This window comes from Quercus lobata, chromosome 5 (assembly GCF_001633185.2).
Source record: "Quercus lobata isolate SW786 chromosome 5, ValleyOak3.0 Primary Assembly, whole genome shotgun sequence".
In the NCBI taxonomy this organism is placed as follows: domain Eukaryota; kingdom Viridiplantae; phylum Streptophyta; class Magnoliopsida; order Fagales; family Fagaceae; genus Quercus; species Quercus lobata.
The window spans coordinates 28,927,679-28,947,497 of NC_044908.1; the positions used below are offsets into that span (position 1 = coordinate 28,927,679).

At 38.8% G+C, this 19,819-nt stretch overlaps 2 protein-coding genes across 2 annotated transcripts; both read left to right on the forward strand.

The window, feature by feature from the left end:
• Positions 1–3,345: 3,345 nt before the first annotated feature.
• LOC115990295 lies at positions 3,346–4,863 on the forward strand. Its single transcript, XM_031114142.1, has one exon. The coding sequence runs from the start codon at positions 3,346–3,348 to the stop codon at positions 4,861–4,863; it is 1,518 nt and encodes a 505-aa protein (XP_030970002.1).
• Positions 4,864–8,482: 3,619 nt separating this feature from the next.
• LOC115988609 (embryo-specific protein ATS3B-like) lies at positions 8,483–9,773 on the forward strand. The gene is made up of 3 exons (XM_031112173.1): positions 8,483–8,599; positions 8,886–8,993; positions 9,392–9,773. The coding sequence occupies exons 1-3, from the start codon at positions 8,483–8,485 to the stop codon at positions 9,653–9,655; spliced, it is 489 nt and encodes a 162-aa protein (XP_030968033.1). The 3' UTR covers positions 9,656–9,773.
• Positions 9,774–19,819: the final 10,046 nt, after the last annotated feature.

Consider the following 19,819-nt stretch of genomic DNA (forward strand, 5'->3'; position numbering starts at 1 on the left):
GGGGCAATAACATTGCTTTTTTTCCCCCTTTTTCTTTATTGGGGAGTAACATTGCCTCCTCTTCTTCTTCTTCTTCTTCATTTCTTTTGATTTTCTAGGACTGGGTGTGATAGTTGTTTTTTTTTTTTTTAAATATACGTGATTTTTTTTACTATACGTGATTTTTTTTAATAATAAATTTGGGTGATTGCTCTTTTTTTCATTTTTCTTTTTTTGTGGTTATTTGTCATTTTTTTTTTAATTGGGCATCATTCTTTAACAATGGTATATGAGTAAATTTATTTAAACTCATTTTTTCTATCCCTTCACTTTTCCACTCCCAAACCAAACAAAAATGAGAGAAATTAAAATCTTTCCTATCCTCCCACTTTTCCATCATTTTCGCTATTTTCTATCCTCCCACTTTGCCATCCCTCCAACCAAACAGACCTTTATGTCATCTATTTTATTTTCAAGCAATCTCCTTCCCCTTTACTTTTATGTCATCCATTTTATTTTCAAGAAATCCCCTTCCCCTTTACTTTATTGCACACGCCCGCACACATACACACTCTATATCTACACACTTAAATAAATAAATAAATATTTTCTACTTCATCCCTCTTAAATGGTTTTTAAACCTCAAATAAAGCACAATATGAGTATGTCTCATAAGAATGGTTGATAACTTAGAACTCTCATTTCTTTATAATAAAGAACCCATAATGCTTGAAAGAGATTAAAATCTATTTAAGAGAGAGAGAGAGATATATATATATATTAAAAAAAAAAAACCTTTTTACTCAACATTTACAATTGTGCCTATTTTATTTAAAACATGAGCAAGTTATGTGATGTCATTAATTCAAAAGATACATTGCAATCAAAGAATTTGTTGGTTAGTAAGATGATCAATGAGTTATTTTTGTTTCACTAATTGTGGCGGTTAAGGTTTTTTATTAGAAAAACTTAGCAAATTAATTAGAGATTAAATAGAGTGAGCGAGTCTATGCTAAATATATAATTAAACTATTTTGAACCAATTAATTTCAATTAATGAGGTGTTCAATTTTCTCTTTAATTCATTTTCAGTAAATCTAAGATCTATATGGTCTTAACTTTTTGTATTTTGTGAGAGAGAGAGAGAGAGATTTTTGACAAATCCACTATTGGATTACATTACCTTCGTATATCCTCATTGTTTGCAAAATTTCAAAACAATCAAAAATCATTAATTAGGTCATTAATAAAATATTTAATATGCTTTTTATGTTTTAAGATTACCACTTGTGTAATTCTTTAGACTTAAAGGATCTAGTTTATTTTTATTTGATGCTGGAAGATTATTATTTGGAGATCTTTAGAGAATTTCTTTATTGAGGATATTTTTAAATTTATTGATGAAATTTTCTTAAGGATAATTATTTAATTATTTAAGAGAGCCTTACACACTTGTAGAGTGTAAACTTTATAAGTGTGTGGCTGTTGTCACGTGTCTAGCTCTTTTTGGGTTCGGGAGTGACAGTTGGGACAATTACAATGCAGCAATTCTGTCATTTTCACATGTTTATAATGGCTTGAAATTATAATTAGATCATCCTGACAGCTTCCTAGGATTTGTAATTCCTGCTTTAGTCTAAAGATTGATAAGAGTAATTTTATTGTGAAAGGAATATTGGGGAGAAAATTTGAAGGGATAGGATTTTTTTTTCTTTTTCTTTTTCTATTGCATTTGAAGTACCACTTTTGTTATGCTGAGCTGAATTAGCAAATTTTGATTGTAAATAAACTCAAAAATGAACTAAATCATTATGTAAGTTTTTCCGTTTAAAGAAGGAAATCCTTCAACTTGAACTTGACATTGTCAGAATGCTAACTGCAGTAATTCAGGTTACTTAAATGAACTAAATAATCGATGCAAGTAAATCCTTCTTGAAACAACTCAACATTTTCAAAATGCTGACTGCAGTAATTCAAGTTACTTAAATGTACTAAATCATTGATGTATGTTTACCCTTTCAATCAGGGAAATCCTTCTTGAGGCAACTTGACATTGTCAAAATGCTAAATACAGCAATTTAAGTTACTTGCTATTACCTGGACAGCTGGCTGAGCTAATGGGAGAGAATTTCACGAAGGATTTCCTTCTTTAAAAGAAAAACACTTAACGTGTAATCCTTATGACTGCTGCCAATGCAGCTTGAGTTTTATCTGATGTGTAATTTTCATTAGAGATTCGAAAGTTTTAATGATTTCCGCAGAGCATTAGGATTAAAGTAAATTCAATAAGAATGATGTCAAAGGTAGTCCCATAAACGTGACGCTATACTAATCACAATCTACCATCTTACATGTGAAATTTTTTTGTGAAATTTTTGTGTCTATAGCATTGTTGAATAATAAATCTTGTTTAGCTGTTGTGGTTAGATACCTGGGATGCACGGACGCGGCTTCGGACCCAGCGCACCCACGTCCGACGCGGCGACGCGGGAGGGACGCTGCAGACCATGCATCCGTGCCGCGTCGTGCCACGTGGCTATTCTCGAATCGGGCCGACGCAGCTGAAATTGGCGCTGACGCGGCTGAAATCGGGCCGACTCGGTCCATATCGACCGTATCGGCCTGTATCGGCCGAAACCGCCGAAACTGCCGAGTCAGGCCGAAATTCAAAAAAAAAAAAAAAAGATGCAAAACGCACCGTTTGACTTAACCTAAATACCCAGACCCTCTCAGACCCTCACACTTCATCCAAAACTCCCAAATACCTTCTCTCACTCCATCCCTCATCTCCCTTCTCTGTGTGCTGCGTCCCTCATCTCTCTTCTCTGTGTTCTGAGCTCTCTGTGAGTGCTGTGTGCACACTGCACTGCTTCAGCCTTCAGGTGTGCTCTCTCTGCTCTTTTCTTGAATTTTTATTCTTTGTTCTTTATGATTTCTCTCTTTCAAATTGCTTAGAAATGAATTTGTGAATCTGAAAATTTGTGTGCTTGACTGCTTGCTATGTTTTTTAACTTTTTTTGCTTGTTTTTTCAATTATTGTGGGAGTTAAAGGGTTTTATTAACCTGTGATTTGTGATTTGTGGTTTGTGGGAGTTAAAGGGTTCTGTGTTTTTTTGCTGTGAACCTGATTGCTGTGTTTTTTTGCTGTGAACTTGGTTTGGTTTATCATTAATTTATTTAGTTAATAGTTATTATTTGTAGGTTATTTGTGGGAGTTAAAGGGTTTTTTCGGTTCTGTGGTTTTGTGTTTTTTTGCTGTGAACCTGGCTGCTGTGTTTTGTTGCTGTGAACTTGGTTTGATTTATCATTAATTTATTTAGTTAATAATTATTATTTGTAGGTTAAATTGAATCTATTGAATTTACAATGGACGAAGTTAATAGCACAGAAAGTTCACAAGAAGTGTCAAATGCTGAATCTCCTCTTTGGCAGTATGTGACTAAAGTAGAAAAACCAGCTGGTGCATCTATTAAATCTGGTGGAAACACATATTTTAAGTGCAACTATTGTGATATAGTTTTTATGGGATCCTATTCTAGGGTTAAGGCTCATTTATTACAAATTTCTGGCAAAGGTATTAAAGCATGCCGTAATGTGTCAAAGAGCCATAGGTTGGAAATGCAGCGAATGCATGATCAAGTTGAGACTAATAAGTTAGAGCAAGAACAGAGAAGTCAAATTCCCTTACCCCCACCTCCCCCAAGCCGTGGGATACCTATTTCTCCATTTTGGAGACAGGAAGGGAGTGATAGTAGTCATAGTACAAATCCAATTGATGCTAAGAGGAGGAAGGTGACTATGAATACTACTTTAGAGAAAGCATTTCAGAATAATGTTAGACATGATTTGGATAGCAGAATTGCTAGGATGTTTTACACCGGTGGGCTTCCGTTTAACTTTGCAAGGAACCCACATTATCGTAGTTCCTATGCATTTGCTGCTACTTATAGCATTCCGAGTTATCTTCCTCCTGGATACAATGCTTTGAGAACAACACTTTTGCAAAAGGAAAGAGCTCATGTTGAAAGACTTTTGAAACCAATTAAGGACTCTTGGCTTGAAAATGGTGTAAGTATAGTTTCTGATGGATGGTCAGATCCACAAAGGAGGCCTCTTATTAATATTATGGCTGTATTAGATGGGGGTCCAGTGTTTATAAAGGCAATTGATGGGTCAGGTGAGTTCAAAGACAAGCATTACATTGCTGGGGTGTTGAAGGATGCTATAAAAGAGATTGGACATGAAAAAGTTGTCCAAGTCATCACTGATAATGCTAATGTGATGAAGTCTGTTGGAGCTCTTATTGAGGGTGAGTATCCTAAAATATTTTGGACACCTTGTGTTGTCCACACTCTCAATATAGCTTTGAAGAATATTTGTGCAGCAAAAAACACTGAAAAGAATGAAGTTACATATGAGGAATATAGTTGGATTACACGTGTTGCTGATGATGCATCCTTCATACGTGTTTTTATCATGAACCATTCTATGAGGTTGACAATGTTTAATGAATTTTGTCCATTAAAATTGCTCCAAGTTGCTGATACTAGATTTGTTTCGGTGGTTGTAACGTTGAAAAGGTTGAAGTTGATAAAAAGATGCATTCAAGCCATGGCTATTAGTGACCAATGGGCTTCTTATAGGGAGGATGATGTTGGAAAAGCTCAAAAGGTGAAAGATATGATTCTAAGTGATCTTTGGTGGGATAATATTGATTATATCCTTGAATTCACAGCACTCATTTATGATATGCTACGAATAGCCGACACAGATAAGCCTTGTCTTCATCTTATGTATGAGATGTGGGATTCCATGATAGAGAAGGTGAAAGCAGTGATATATCGGCATGAAGGCTTGGAAGATGATCAATATAGCTCATTTTGAGGTGTGGTGTATGATATACTCATTGATCAATAGACTAAAAATTGTACACCACTACATTGCTTGGCTCATTCCTTAAATCTTAAGTAAGTACATTTATTATCTATTTTCCTTAGTTCACCCTTTTAGTAAAACACACGTTTCATCTATATTTGTTTTTTAATCTTTAACTAGGTATTACTCCATTGAATGGCTTTCGGAGAATCCAAAACGCATCCCTCCACATCGGGATCATGAAATTTCTATGGAAAGAAGCAAGTGTTTGGAGCGATACTTTGAAGATGAGAATGACTTAACGGTAGTGAAGTTTGAGTTTGCTAAATTTTCAGGAGGGTGGTTTCCTTCACCAAGTGCCTTGACGGATAGGTGGACCTTACTACCTTTGGTTTGGTGGCAATACCATGGCTCCGCATTTCCAACTCTTCAAACCCTTGCCCTTAAACTTCTTGGACAACCTTGCTCATCCTCATGTGCTGAGAGAAATTGGAGCACGTACAAATTCATTCATTCCTTAAAAAGAAACAAAATGGCTCCTGCACGCGTTGAGGATTTGGTATATGTGCATTCTAATCTTCGACTCTTGTCAAGGCGCAATGAAGAGTACATACATACCGCAACAAAGATGTGGGATATTGCAGGAGACTCTTGGAATGAGAGCGACATGCATGGAGGAGTTGGAATTCTTGAGAATGCAGCTCTTACACTTGATGAGCCAGAGTTGGAGGCCATAGTTATTGGGAATGTTAACACTAGTGCTACTACTAGTGAAAGTGAAGTTCGAAGTGAAGCTATTGATCTTGAGGATGATGATATTTGTGTTTGATTGTCTTGTTGATTATCTTTTATTTTATTTTAGTTTCAAACTTATGAGTTGTATTCTAATCTCCAAACATCATGGAATGTTTTAGTTTCAATCTTGTGGATTATATTTAATTTATGAACATAATGTTTTAGTTATTATCTACTATTGCTCTTAAATTTGGTATTTGTTTATATAATGTGAAAAAGTATGCTTAGCAATATATTAAACATATATTGTAAAAATATTTTTAATAATTTTTTAATCGCCGAGTCCTGCCTCACCCGCACCCACCTTTTTCAAAAATTGCAGAGTCCCGCACCCGCACCCGCACCCGCACCCGAGTCCCGAAACGCACCCGTGCTTCATAGTTAGATACCATAAAGGTGAGTGCAAAAAGGAATGGGTTTGAAAGTGTCTTGCAAACAACAAAATCTTTAAGTTTGGGGATTGAAAGTTCAAAAACGTGTATAAACAACTTTGAACGTTTAGACCTCCAAATTACAACTTAACCAATTCAAGCAATATGTCAAACAACTAGTGTGCGGAAACTTAACATATGCTATAATATGAAATTGGTTAAAAACTATCTAAGCCAAAACAAAATACAATCCACAGCAGATAATAAAAAGGCAAAGATAGAGAGGAAGGAAGATGCAAACACAAAAACAACACGCGATGTGTTATCGAAGAGGAAACCGAAGCTCTCGGCGTAAAACCTCTCCGTCGCCCTCCAAGCGGTAAACAATCCACTAGAAAATACAGTTGGGATACATGGACAGCAATAGACCCTCCAAGCCTAATCTACCAAGTGCACCTAAGCCCTCCAAGCTTCTTGCTCCAACGAGGTTGTGCCAAACTTTTTTCTTTTCTAGCTTCCCGGATTCCACTACTAGACCGTAGCATCAACCAATGAAGATTGGTTCCTTCCTAACTGCTTCCCAGAAATCCAAACAGCTGTCTCACAGTAATGATGATGGTGAGAACCAGGTTTGGTATAATGCCTCTCAAGGATTTGACAATGGAGAGGAAGAGAGTTGAGGAATTTGAAGAGACTCTAATGTATAGATTGTGGGTAAATCAATCTTGTTTTTCTTTAGGATTTCTCTCTCAAAATTCTCTCTGGAAGCTCTCTCACAATCGTGGGTAAAAGGGGTATTTATACTGGAGTGGGAGAGGAATGTGAAACGTCAGGTTTTACAAAACAAGGGTGGCTCGCGGCTTGACCTCGCGGCTTGACTAAGTCGCGAGATCTAGTCGTGAGATAACCGTATGGCCAGTTGTCCTGTTTTGTTCTGTAGTGCTCCAGCTTGCATGACTGTTCACCTTCCAGCATGCTTGGCACGTGTGCTGCGTCTGGCGGCTTGCAGCCGCGAGTCACCCGCGAGTCCCAACCGCGAGTCTCTGTTTTCTTGCACACTCTTGAGCAATCTTCACTCTATCTCACTCACTACCCTTACATCAAACCCACCTAAATACAGGGTTACTAAATGCTGAATTACAAGCAAATTTGGCACGGAATAAAGCCAATTAGATGGTTGAATAAATTCAACCTTATAGGGATGATTGAAGACATAGCCATTGAAGAGGGCTTTACTCAAGGAGTTGCCAAAGTGGGATTTGAAGACCCAAGGAGTTCAGTCTGCTGGGAAATTCTGCAGATAATGGAAGATGTAGAGGGGCGCTGTGGAATTTCCTTTAAACCTTTAAACCTACTACGTAGTGGTTGAATTATATGACTTTTAATGAGTGGAGGAAAACATTGTCCAACTTATATGATGGGTATTTAATATAGTTCAAGGAACCATAAACGTGCAATGAATTTAAATTAGAAGTAGGACTCGGTATAACCTTTCACAGTGCTTCCTTTACTCATAAAAGAGTGTATGCTCCTCTAGTAATGATTCAAAAAAAATTTCAGAGAGAGAGAGAGAGAGAGAGAGAGAGAAGGCATGGAGAAGCTGAGACTTGAGAGATCACTAACTAGCCAAACATTTGTCATTTGCCTTGAAATGATTCCTTCTTAAAAGGGAGACTGCTGGAAGACCCAAACTTGTTTAATCTTGCTCTGTTTATTTCACTCTTTTGTGAATATAGTTTTTCATTTAAAAAAAAAAAATTTTTGGTAGAACCAGAAAAAATAAAAATAAATAAATAAATAAATCTTTGGTCAATGAAAAGACCATTAAAATATGACTCATTTTGAGATTATTATTAAAAACAACTTTATCTCATTTTGAAGTAGTTATCAAATATAGAAAAATGAGATAATTTTTTATATTTTCTTCTATTTTCTAGAATAAAAAAAGACATCTAAAAGAAATTCTATTTTTAGTTAACGAAAAACTCTATTAAAGTATGACTCATTTTGAAGAAAAATTTTTATCTCATTTTAAAGTCACTATTAAACTTGGAAAAATGAGATAGTTTTTCAAAAAATATAATTATATTTTTTTATAAAGCATTAAAGTCGAAACAAACATAGTCAAATATTAATGTTGATAATGGCTTGGATAAAGATAAACATAGGTTTACTTGTGCTCATCCAAAACCAGAAGTCCCTGTCCAAAAAGACCGACTTGCCCTACTAAAATAAACATGATTAATTCATCATGTTTTTCCTCTAGTAAAACTCATAATTCATATAAATAAATTAGACAAGGAGCAAAGGGGACAGGAATTTGACTGATCTACCCTTGGTTGCTAGAAAGCTCTCTACTCTAGTCTACGTATATTATATATGTACCTTTATGATTATTCCAAAGATCATACTTCTCCTCACGCAGTCACTCCTGGGATATAGCTCATAGGAATTTAGAGGAAATGGTGAAAGCAGTGACTTTTCTGCTCTTTTTGGCCTTCCTCTTCACATTCTCCCAAGTCAAGTCAATCATTCCTCAACCCCAGCAGTTCAGATCCTTCAAGATCAACAATACCCAGGTATGAAAATATTCCTTGAAGATTCCCACATGGTTCTTTGATCTTTTTCTAAAAAGATAGATCCCTTTAGAGCAAGAGTCTTCTTCTTCTTCTTCTTCTTCTTCTTCTTCTCTCTCTCTCTCTCTCTCTTTCTCTCTCTCTCTCTCTCTCTCTGGTTCAAAACAATGGACTTAGACAGATAGGGGGTAACTTGGACAAAATTATTTTATTCCAGTATAAAAACCAAAAAAAGGTTATGTCACAATTTTTAAGTTATGCCTCTAAAATAATACTAATTTTCTTGTAGAATGTAAAGAGCTGCTCTTACACAGTATCAATAACGACAAGCTGTTCATCAACCAAATATACAAGGGATCAAATCAGTCTTGCATTTGGTGATGCTTATGGCAATCAGGTTCTTCTTAACTCACTGTACACATTACATACATTAGTATAACATAAATTCATGTTTCTCTTCTCAAATTTTTTTTTTTTTTTTTGCCTAAATATAAGCACATATACCCGTACATAAAATAATTCATGTATAAATGTAGATGTCAACAGACAGAGTCTCTTATTGTCCAATAAAATATTTTGGATTTGAATCTCGCATATGCCAAAAATCAATTCTTGTTTTGATTGATGATAAAAGAGCAGTCATGACAGGTGTAGATGTACGTACATGACAATTTTGTGTACATTAATTTAAGTAGATGCATCTATATATGTCATGAGAATCCAGAATGGATAATTAATTAATTGTGTAACTTATTACCATTTCTTGGATGTACTTACCATTTGTTTGATGATCAGGTGTATGCACCAAGACTGGATGATCCATCAACAGGAACGTTTGAGAGGTGCTCTAGAGATACATTTCAGATATATGGACCATGCTCATACCAAATCTGCTATGTCTACCTTTATAGGAGTGGATTCGATGGTTGGATGCCTGAGAAAGTGACAATCTATGGTTATAACACCAAGTCTGCTACATTTTATTACAACGCTTATATTCCTAATGATGTTTGGTATGGATTCAATCTTTGTAATGGAGCTTCAGTCAGTACAATATAGGAGGAGGAAGATGTTTCTCTCTATTTCATTTTGGGGCTTGTCAAAACTGGTTTCTGTTTGGTCTTTTGATCTTTTCTAGCCCTCTCTTGTCTTGGGTGCTTAATTAGTGACATATGAACAAAATAAATCATTAATGAAAGTGTTCATTATCATATGCAAGTGCTTTTGAGGAAGCAGCAATACAATTTCAACACAGTTTGGTTGGCATACTTTGAGTTTCTATGATTTTTCATTGAGTATAATTTAAAAAGTTTGTGATATTGACCAAATAAAGAGTTATCATGCTTCTATCAAAAAAGAAAAAGAAAAAAAGAGTTATCATGCTATCAACAACCTTCTTGAATTATTTGCATTAATTTAGAAGAACCCAATACAATAATTAGCATTAATTACTACGAGTACAAAGTGTATATAATATGTTTGCCACGCCACTACAGTAAGATTCTATCCACTTGATAAATCTGATTTATAGTCCAACCCTTGGCCCTTGTACATGTGCGAAACCGGATATAAAGCCAATTGATATTGGGAAATGCAAAGAGCATCTCCAGCTATACCACACCTGATACCACTTTTTTTTTTTGAGAACTTTTGTTCCTGTGTATTTGTTGAATGATTTATTCGTTAAAAATGGGTTAAAGTACAGTCATACTTTAAAAAGGTGCGGTTTTTTAAAACTATGTATTGATAAATAATGTATAATTGTTTGGAAGTAAAATATTTTCTATGTAAATTATTTTTAATAAAATAGTTTTAGATTTTTGGCATAACTTATATGTAAAATATTTCAAGCACAAACCACCAAAACTAGCAGCTCCAACCATCGAAACCATAGGTGACCAGACTGTCGTTTTGGATGCAAGACTGGCAGCTCCTGTGACTTGACCATCAATATCGGCCAACTGAGTGGCAACTTCGGAGACTAAATTATTGGCATTGGTGATCAGACTGTCTTTTGCTCATAAACTTAGTGAAAGCCACCAGTAATTATCAAGCTATCTTTCAAGAAAAAATCCTTTGAGGGTGGACGTATTCCTTTGGTTATGTTTTCATTTGACCTCTCAATTATCTTATGTGTAATATATACATATTGATAAATAGTCCAGGATTCTACCTCCAATAACACGTGTTCTAGGTTTTAGAGTAAAAAATGCTAATCCCTCTATTTAAAACTAGCCCCTGAGTGATGCTCAAAGGCTTCTCTATTTATTTATTTTTGTAAATGTTAATAATTTGCATCTATTATAATTTGAGATTACTTTATTTTTCTAATTATAGAATATCTAGAGGTATGATGAGCGTTATGTGTTTAAGAGTGAAATAATTTTTTCATCACACCTCTAGGTATTTTATGACTGGAAAATGTAGAAATCTCAAATTATAATGGATGCAAATTATTAATCTTTACTAAAAAAATAGAAGAGCTAGAGGCTAGTTTTTGAGAATTAGTTTGTATTATACAATGCATTCAATGTATGAATATTAAGACTTTTTATTTTATTGTGATATTGTATTGATAAACACTTTGGATAATACTCTTCAATCCTTACTAAAAAATAATTTGATTTAATGTAATAAAGTTAACTGTAATTTCATGTATGTAAGCTGGTTTTTTTTTAATTAAAAAAAAAAGAAAAAAAAAAGAAAAAAAAAGACAAGCAAACAAATTGTAATAGGTGTGGGGCGGGGTGTAACAAATTCACATGAAGTAAAATTTTGCAAAGAAGGGCCCCACAAAGCCCCGTGGGGCAAGGCAGTTTGCCTCATCATATGGGACTTTCGAAGGTGAAGACCCTATCTCTCGGCCCGCCCTTTCTTTTGCATGTGGCTTTTCTTTTCTCTTTAATTATTTATTTTGTAGGTATGGCTATTTGAAACACAAGGATCAAGTCTTTGATACATCAACACTCATTTACCATGGTAATTGAATTCAATTGTTAATTATGCCAACTAGCCTTGATTCAATTCTTTTTGAAGTGTCATTGTACTCGTGTAATGTGACCATCATATAGGTGATCCTCATCTAATTTTCAAAATAATACAAACTCCACCAAATTAGTAGCAACCAATTAGCGAAGTCTCTCTAATCAAACAATTTTATAGATGGGATAAATGCCTTTTGTTGAGGTCTAAAAAAAAGGGTCATAGTGAAATAAGCCCAAAAAAAGAAGAATAAGTCAAGCCCAAAAAGAAAAATTTAGGCTAAGCCCAAAGTAATAGATACGGGAGACCCATGAGGGAATAAAAGAAAGGCCCAAAGGATCCTGAAGCCCAGAAAAAAGAAGCATCCGAAAAAAAAAAGAAAAAAGAAAAAAAGAAGACCACGGTAAAGTATAAGAAGTAAGGATCCTCAGGAACCATCAATAAGCACGGATCCCTTCAGGCACAAAGAAAAAGGAAGACTGGGACAGATCGATAGAAAGAAGACAGAAGAAGAAAACAAGAAAATAAAAACGCGAGCGACCTCTCATGGCACAGACAGAAAAGGGTTCGGGGAACCAGGACAGGGAAGAAGAATGATAACAAACGACTTTCAAAAATGGCAGAATAGGATTTCGCCCAAATAGGAAAGAAAAGGGAAAAGTGGAAGACGCCAGAAATGGGGATGCCGAGAAGGGCATACCTCAGCACGTCCTGAAGAAGATGGCCAACTAGAAGCTTTCAAAAGAATCAGAACTGAGAGAAGGAAAGAATGAGAAAAAACGGAAAAGGGACTTACCGAGACGATGGGGACAGGACATGCTCTGTTTGCAAAAGAGCAAAACAGGGGAACCAACGGTTCCCCGGGGAGCCCAGAAAACTCCATTATAAAAGGAGGGGATGGGTTGTGAAGAAGGCAGCGAAAAAAAGAAAGAAACACAAGAAAGAAGAAATTCTCCAGAAAAAACTATCAGAAAATCTGTGCAGAAAGGAAAATACTAAGGGAAAAACAAATATTGCTTCCTGGTATCCTGTAAGAGCCACTATTGCACATACTCGGATTCAACGAGAATCAAACTTTGCAAGTTTTGAAGGCTGAAATAGCCATTCAAGACTGCAATTTTTGAGCTTGATTGAACCTTGTATTACGTCCTAGTGAGCTTTCTGTAATCAAACAGATAATGTATTAATGAAACATTGCTTCATATTTCCCAGGATCCCCACAGCACTAATTTTTATCGCTTTGCTAATCCTGTTTCTTTCCTTCTGAATTTACGTTGTTAATTTTTGGCACTCTTCGATATCCTTGTTTGTCGTTTTCTTTATATTGTCAGGAGTATTCTCTGCATCCACTTGATTCTTAAACAACTCGTTAGCTGCTGTGAGTCAAGGCCTAGTCCACCAAATCCTCCTTTTTCATTTAGGCCCGGGATCCTTGGGCCTGAGTGTCACGAAAAAGGCACTCTCACATTTTGGCGACTCCACTGGGGACTGGGCAAAGAAGAAGGAAGAAGCAACCCCTTCACAGAGAATGCCTTCAAGACAAAGAAACAGCAAAGGAACTAATGTGCCACCTACGGCCTCTGAGCCCGTAGGAGAAAACGAGGTAGTTTCCAGGCAAGGAGGTGGGATACCCTTGGTAGAACAGGAGGTTGTGTCAGAACAAAGACACGCAAGGCAGGAACCAGACCTCATGGCCAGGATGACAGCAATGTTAAAGGATCTGGAGCAAGAAGTTCGACTTCTCAAAGAGGGCAGGACACAGGAAATCAGAGACAATGTTCCCCCTACCGGCCACCAAGATAGGACGCAGCCAGAAGGAGGGTCAGCAGTGGGAGGAAGAGCCAACCCTCAGTACTTGACACTAGCAGATGTCAATGCCCTCCTGGAGTAAGAAAGGGAAAAACTCTCAAGGATCCCCAAGAAATTCTCTCGGGATCCCCTGTTCCCTCAAGAACTTCTTGGCAAACCATACCCTAAGGGGTACGAACCCCCAAAGTTCCATCCTTTCGATGGAAGGAATGGAAGTGCCGTAGAACATGTGAGTAGGTTTATCCACACTATGGGCCCCTATGCAGGAGACAGAGAATTATGTCTGAGGGAGTTCGCCAAATCCTTAGTGGATAGGGCATACACTTGGTACACCACGCTGAGACCCGGGTCCATCAAAACCTGGGATGAGATGGTGGAAAAATTCTGCGCCAAATATTACCCTGGTGAAGAAAAAATCACTTTCCAGAATCTGCAAATGGTGAGACAGAGACCTGGAGAAGATCCTGTTCAATTTATTAAAAGATTTGACAATGTGTCCCTAGACTGGTATGGGGACCATGAGGAAAAGGAGCTTGTGGAAACCTGTATAGCCAACATGCTTTTTGATTATAGGCTCAACATTGAAAATCTATGTATCACACAGTTTGCTGACCTGTTACAGAGAACCAGAAGGACGGCACAAATCATGAGGACAAAAAGGCTGTCCGCATCCCAAGCTATGATAGCATCAGTAGGAGAGAAAAGGAAGAGACCAGATGGGAAGGTGTTTGAGGAACCACTAGTGATCCCATGTACAGCTGAGGAGTTAAGCCATGTCTTAGACAAATGGATTGGAGATGGGGTTGTTAGGCCATTCACTGTGTCCAGGCCACCAACTGAAGAAGAAAGGAAGAATCCTTTATTTTGCAGAATCCATAATTATGTCAAGCACTCCACCAAGGATTGCTGGACCCTTCGCAGAATCTTCCACAAAAAGTTGAGAGAAGGAACCTTAGAGCTCACTTAGAAGGAGCCAGAAGTGCAAAGGAACCCCTTGCCTAACCACAAAGAAAAAGGGGTGGTAGCAGTAGTAATACATGGGAACCCGGTAGAAGCAGGAGAATCTGAAGGATCCTTCCACCCGAGCACAGTCAGGACCCTCCAGAAGAATCCTAAATTCAGGTCACTATTTAATCAATTAGGATTCGGACCAGAATCAAGAAGGGTGGCCACAGAGTCTCTCATAAGCATAGCAGCAGATTCAGGGATGGAATGCTTTACAGCTGAGTCACATGCTAGTCGAGCTTTCTTGGAGACAACCAATGCAATAACCTTCACTGATGAAGACATGGAGATTGAGCACCCAGACCACCGTAGACCCCTTTATCTAATGGCCACCATAAACGGCGTTCAAGTCAGAAGAGCACTGGTGGATACGGGGGCATCACTCAACCTCATAGCCTTGAGTACCCTGGAAGCTGTTGGTTTAGTTGACAGAAGGATCTTGGGGGCTCCTATGGAAATAACAGGATTCGGAGGATCGGTAGAATCAACAGAAGGATACGTGCAGCTAGCCTTAAGGGTGGGGCCAATAGTAGCTCTGACAAGGTTTAATGTGATTAATGCAGAAGTTTCTTATCACGTGTTGCTGGGACGCCCGTGGCTTCATAAACATCGCCTTATTCCATCCACGTTCCATCAATGCATTAAAGGGAGACTGAATTGGAGGCCCATAAGGATCCCTGCCAACCATAATCCTTTCAGCCAGGGAGAAGTGAACTTTGCAGAAACGATGTTTTATGATGAGTTGGAGCCAGATGATGAGAATCCCGCCCTGGGGACCCCAGGGGCACCTATCCTAGAAGAAGAAGAAGGAGGGAGGGGCACCCGTGACCTGAGGAACCTTCTAGAAAGAAAAAGACAAAAAAGGGAGCCCAGCTCTTCAGGATCCCGAGAGTGTGTGGTGGTACGGGAACCTAGGGGAAGGCTAATCTATCGTTTGTGACGGTGCGCGGGACCCAAATGCATTGTGCAGGAAGGTCCCGGACCACCAAGCTGCATGATGGCCCAAGAAGAAATCCCAGAAGAACCAGTTAAGAAGGCCCAGATTCAGCTTGAGGAAGGATTAAAGGAAATAGATTTGGGGACAGAACTAGGATCCCGAAAACCTGTCTTCATTAGCAGTCAATTAGTGGCTCAAGAAAGAGAACAACTGGTAACCTTGCTTCAAAAATACAGAGATGTGTTTGCATGGACTTATGATGAGATGCCTGGCCTAGACCCAGGGTTGATAGTCCATTCTCTTAATGTGGACCCAGGGATGAGGCCAGTAGTCCAACCAGTTAGGGTCTTCCACACTGAGGTAGAAGCTCAAATAGTTCAAGAGGTCAAGAAATTGCTAACAGCTGGTTTTATCAAACCCATCCAACACCCAAAATGGCTTTCCAACATTGTACCTGTGAAGAAGAAAAATGGTTAGATCCGTTGCTGTGTAGACTTTCGCAACTTGAACAAGGCATGTCCTAAAGATGAATTCCCCTTGCCCAATATCGACCTCCTTGTAGATTCAGCTGCAGGAAACTCAATGTTCTCATTTATGGATGGGTACAGTGGATACAACCAAATCCGCATGGCAGCCAAAGATGCAGAGAAGACGGCATTTAGAACTCCGATTGGGAACTTTTACTACACTGTAATGCCCTTTGGCCTCAAAAATGCGGGGGCTACGTATCAGCGGACCATGACAGCCATTTTCCATGACATGATGCATGAGGAGATAGAAGATTATGTAGATGATATTGTGGTCAAGTCAAAAACCAGAACAGGACATTTCCAAGTACTTGAGCAAGTCTTTGAAAGATGCAGGAAGTACAAGTTACGTATGAACCCCATGAAGTGCGCCTTTGGAGTGTCTGCTGGAAAGTTCCTTGGGTTCCTGGTACATCACAAAGGCATAAGCGTGGATCCAGCCAAGGCCACAGCTATCGCCACGATGAGAAGACCAACTACTATTAGGGAACTCAAAAGCTTCCTGGGAAAGGTCTCCTATATTAGGAGATTTGTGCCTGGTTTAGCCTCAGCTACAGCAGGCCTATCTAAACTATTGAAAAAGGGGAATGAATTTACCTGGGGGACAGAGCAGCAGGAAGCTTTTCAAAGAATTCAGGGCATCATGAATCATCTGCCCACCCTCCAGGCATCAGTACGTGGGCGACCTCTATTGCTATATTTAGCATCAAACTCTCAGGCAATAGGAGCTTTACTGGCACAAGAAGATGACCAAGGAAATGAGCAGCCCGTATATTATGTAAGTAGAACACTCAAGGATACCGAGACCAGGCACCCCAGAATAGAGAAAGCCTGCCTAGTGATCATTTATGCATCCCAAAGGTTGAAGAGGTACTTCTCAGCTCACCAAATCCTCTTGGTAACCAAGTCCCACCCTATAAAAGCACTCCTGCACCAACCCCTTCTCACAGGAAGGATAGCACAATGGTTAGTGTTGCTCTCACAATATGATATAGGTATAAGAACTCCCAAGGCTGTTAAGAGCCAGGCCATAGCAGATTTGCTAGCTCAATTCCCAGGAAAGGAGGAAGGCCCGCTGAGCGAAGAAATCCCTGGTGAGGTAGCAGTGATGGAGATCCCAGGGAAGAAATGGACCATGAGGTTTGACGGGTCGGCTACAGCAACTTCAAATAGGGTGGGAATTGTACTAAGCTGTGAAAATGGGGATATCATGCCCCTATCTTTCAAGCTTGGTTTCTTATGCTCTAATAATGCAGCTGAATATGAGGCATACTTAATTGGGTTGACTATAGCACTCAGCATAGGAGCGAAACATATGAGAGTGTTGGGAGATTCCAATCTTGTAGTCTCCTAAGTGAAAGGTGACTTTGCATTACGGGAACAAAGCTTAGCAGCCTACAGGACTTCGGCACAAAGGCTGGAGATGGAATTTCAAACTTTCAGCATAGAATACACTCAAAGAAGTGAAAACAGGTTTGTTGATGCGCTCGCCACCCTGGGATCCCAAATACCATTTAATGGGAGGGACACGCTGATAAAAATAGGAAGGCAGGAACATTATATTGTAAGGATCCTCCAAGGGATGTACCCCGGAGAATCCAAATAGTGGGACTGGAGGGACGAAGTCAAAGAAAAGATGAAAGAGGCAGGCCCTAGAGGGAACATCAAAGAACTAATGGATTACACTCAGATAGAAGGAGAATTGTATAGAAGGCTGCCAGGAGGAATACTGTCCAGATGTATCATCGAGAAGGAAGGAAAGTCGAAACTAGAAGAATTACACGCCCAAGCATGTGGAGTTGCAGAAAAGGTCAGCCTATACAGAAGGATGCAACGCTTGGGGTATTACTGGCCAGATATGGACAAGGAAGCAGCAATCATACAGGGGAAATGCCAGGAATGTCATTTGGCAATTGATAAAGAAGAAAACTATGCGGTGTTTATTGCAGAAGATTGGCGGGTTCCTTTCATAGGATACCTGGCTCAGGGGATCCTGCTAACCGACAGGAAACTGGCCCACAAGCTCAAAAAGCTAGCATGCAGGTATTTCCTGCAGAATGACATTTTATTCAAAAAGGGATACCATGGGGATCCCGTCAGGTGCTTGGGACCAAAGGAAGCTAGAGAAGTAGTCAGAGAGGTACACTCTAGAGATTGTGGAAGTCACCCAGGGAAGAGAAGACTGTACAAGCAGTTACTATTGTTGGGATATTACTGGCCAACGATGAAAAGAGACTCTGAGGAGCTGGTCAAAACATGTTATGCTTGCCAAGTCCTGGGAGATGCAATTCACACTCATCCAAATGTCCTACAGGATTTGACGACGCCATGGCCTTTTTATACTTGGGGGCTTGATCTCATAGGGCCTATAAACCCTCCATCTAATGGTTATATATGGATCTTGGCAGCCACGGAGTACTTTACAAAATGGGTAGAGGCCATCCCTTTGAAAAAAACTACTGGAGCAGCTGTAGCAAATTTCATTCGAGACCACATCATTACAAGGTTTGGGATCCCCAGAAGATTGATCAGTGACAATGGAACCCCATTCATAAACAAAGATATGAAGGGATTAACTGAAACATACCACATCAAGCATGGAAGATCTACCCCATACTACCCATAAGGAAACGGCCAAGCTGAAGCTACTAATAGGGTAATGTTGAAAATCCTTAAGAAAATGAAACATGAGTATGGAGGGAAATGGAGTGACCATCTGGCAGATGTGCTTTGGGCATGTAGAAGCTCTGTAAAGACAGCCACAGGATTCTCCCCATTCTCCCTGGTCTATGGAACAGAAGCCATCAGCCCTGTGGAGTTAGTCATTCCTACACCAAGGGTAGTTCTGGAGGAAAATCAAGGAGAAAGTGAGGACGCAAGCAATGAAAAGAGGCTAGCAGATCTGGAAGGAGTAGAAGAAGAAAGAGAGCTGGCCAAGAAGAGGAGCCAGAGATACCAGCAAAGAATGACCAGAGCATATGCACAAACAGTACGCCCAAGAGTGTTCACTAAAGGGCAATTAGTACTAAGGATGGCGGAGCACGTGAGGAGGAACCTGTCAGGGCCTTCCAAGTTCACCCCAAAATGGGAAGGACCCTACATCATCAATGCAGCTCATGAGAGTGGGTATTATTACCTTGCCAAAGAAGATGGGACAGTCCTGACAGAACCCATAAACGGGAAATGGCTGAAGCAATACTATGCATAAGGACAAGGGGATCCCGGTACCTCAGGGTCCTTTTACCAGCTTCACTATCTGCTAAGTTCTTTTTATTTTATCTTTTTATTTTTTAGCCTTTATCATGAATTCTGGTCTAAGATAATTTTGTTCAGGAACATGTGATAGATTGACACTTTGTGGTCAATACTGCACCAAATGATTTTTTCTTTGTTCCTTAAAAATGACCATGTTTTAATGAAGTTCCTGTTTCTTCAACATTTAAGTATTTCTTTAAATACTGCAAAGACCAAATTTGGATAGATTTAAGGAAGGATACCTGAGTAAAAAAAAAAGAGAGTATGTAATACCCTTTTACATATGGCCCAGGATCCACCTTACAAATAATTTCAGATATCCCACAAACAGTTCCAAGTGCATAGGTCTAGGATCACAGAATAAAAGTAAAGTATCTAGGATACCTAGCCTAGCACTTGGCAAAAGGGGAACCTGTCAAAGTTCATGAACTGGGACCGTATCTCAAAAAAAAAAATATACATAGGAAAGGATACCAGTGTACCCAGTTCAGTGCTTGCATAATAGATTACCGGGTACCTGGACCAGAACTTACAGTGAAGCCTGTGGAAACCATGGTCCAGGACTCAGGAAAGAAAAGAGTCATAGGAAAGAAAAGGCAATATATCAAAGAAAAAGGCAGATTCACATACTAAGAAATGAGAAGCAGTTTTGAAACACAAAAAAAGAGAAAGCAAAGAATAGAGCAATGTTAAAAAAAAAAAAAACTT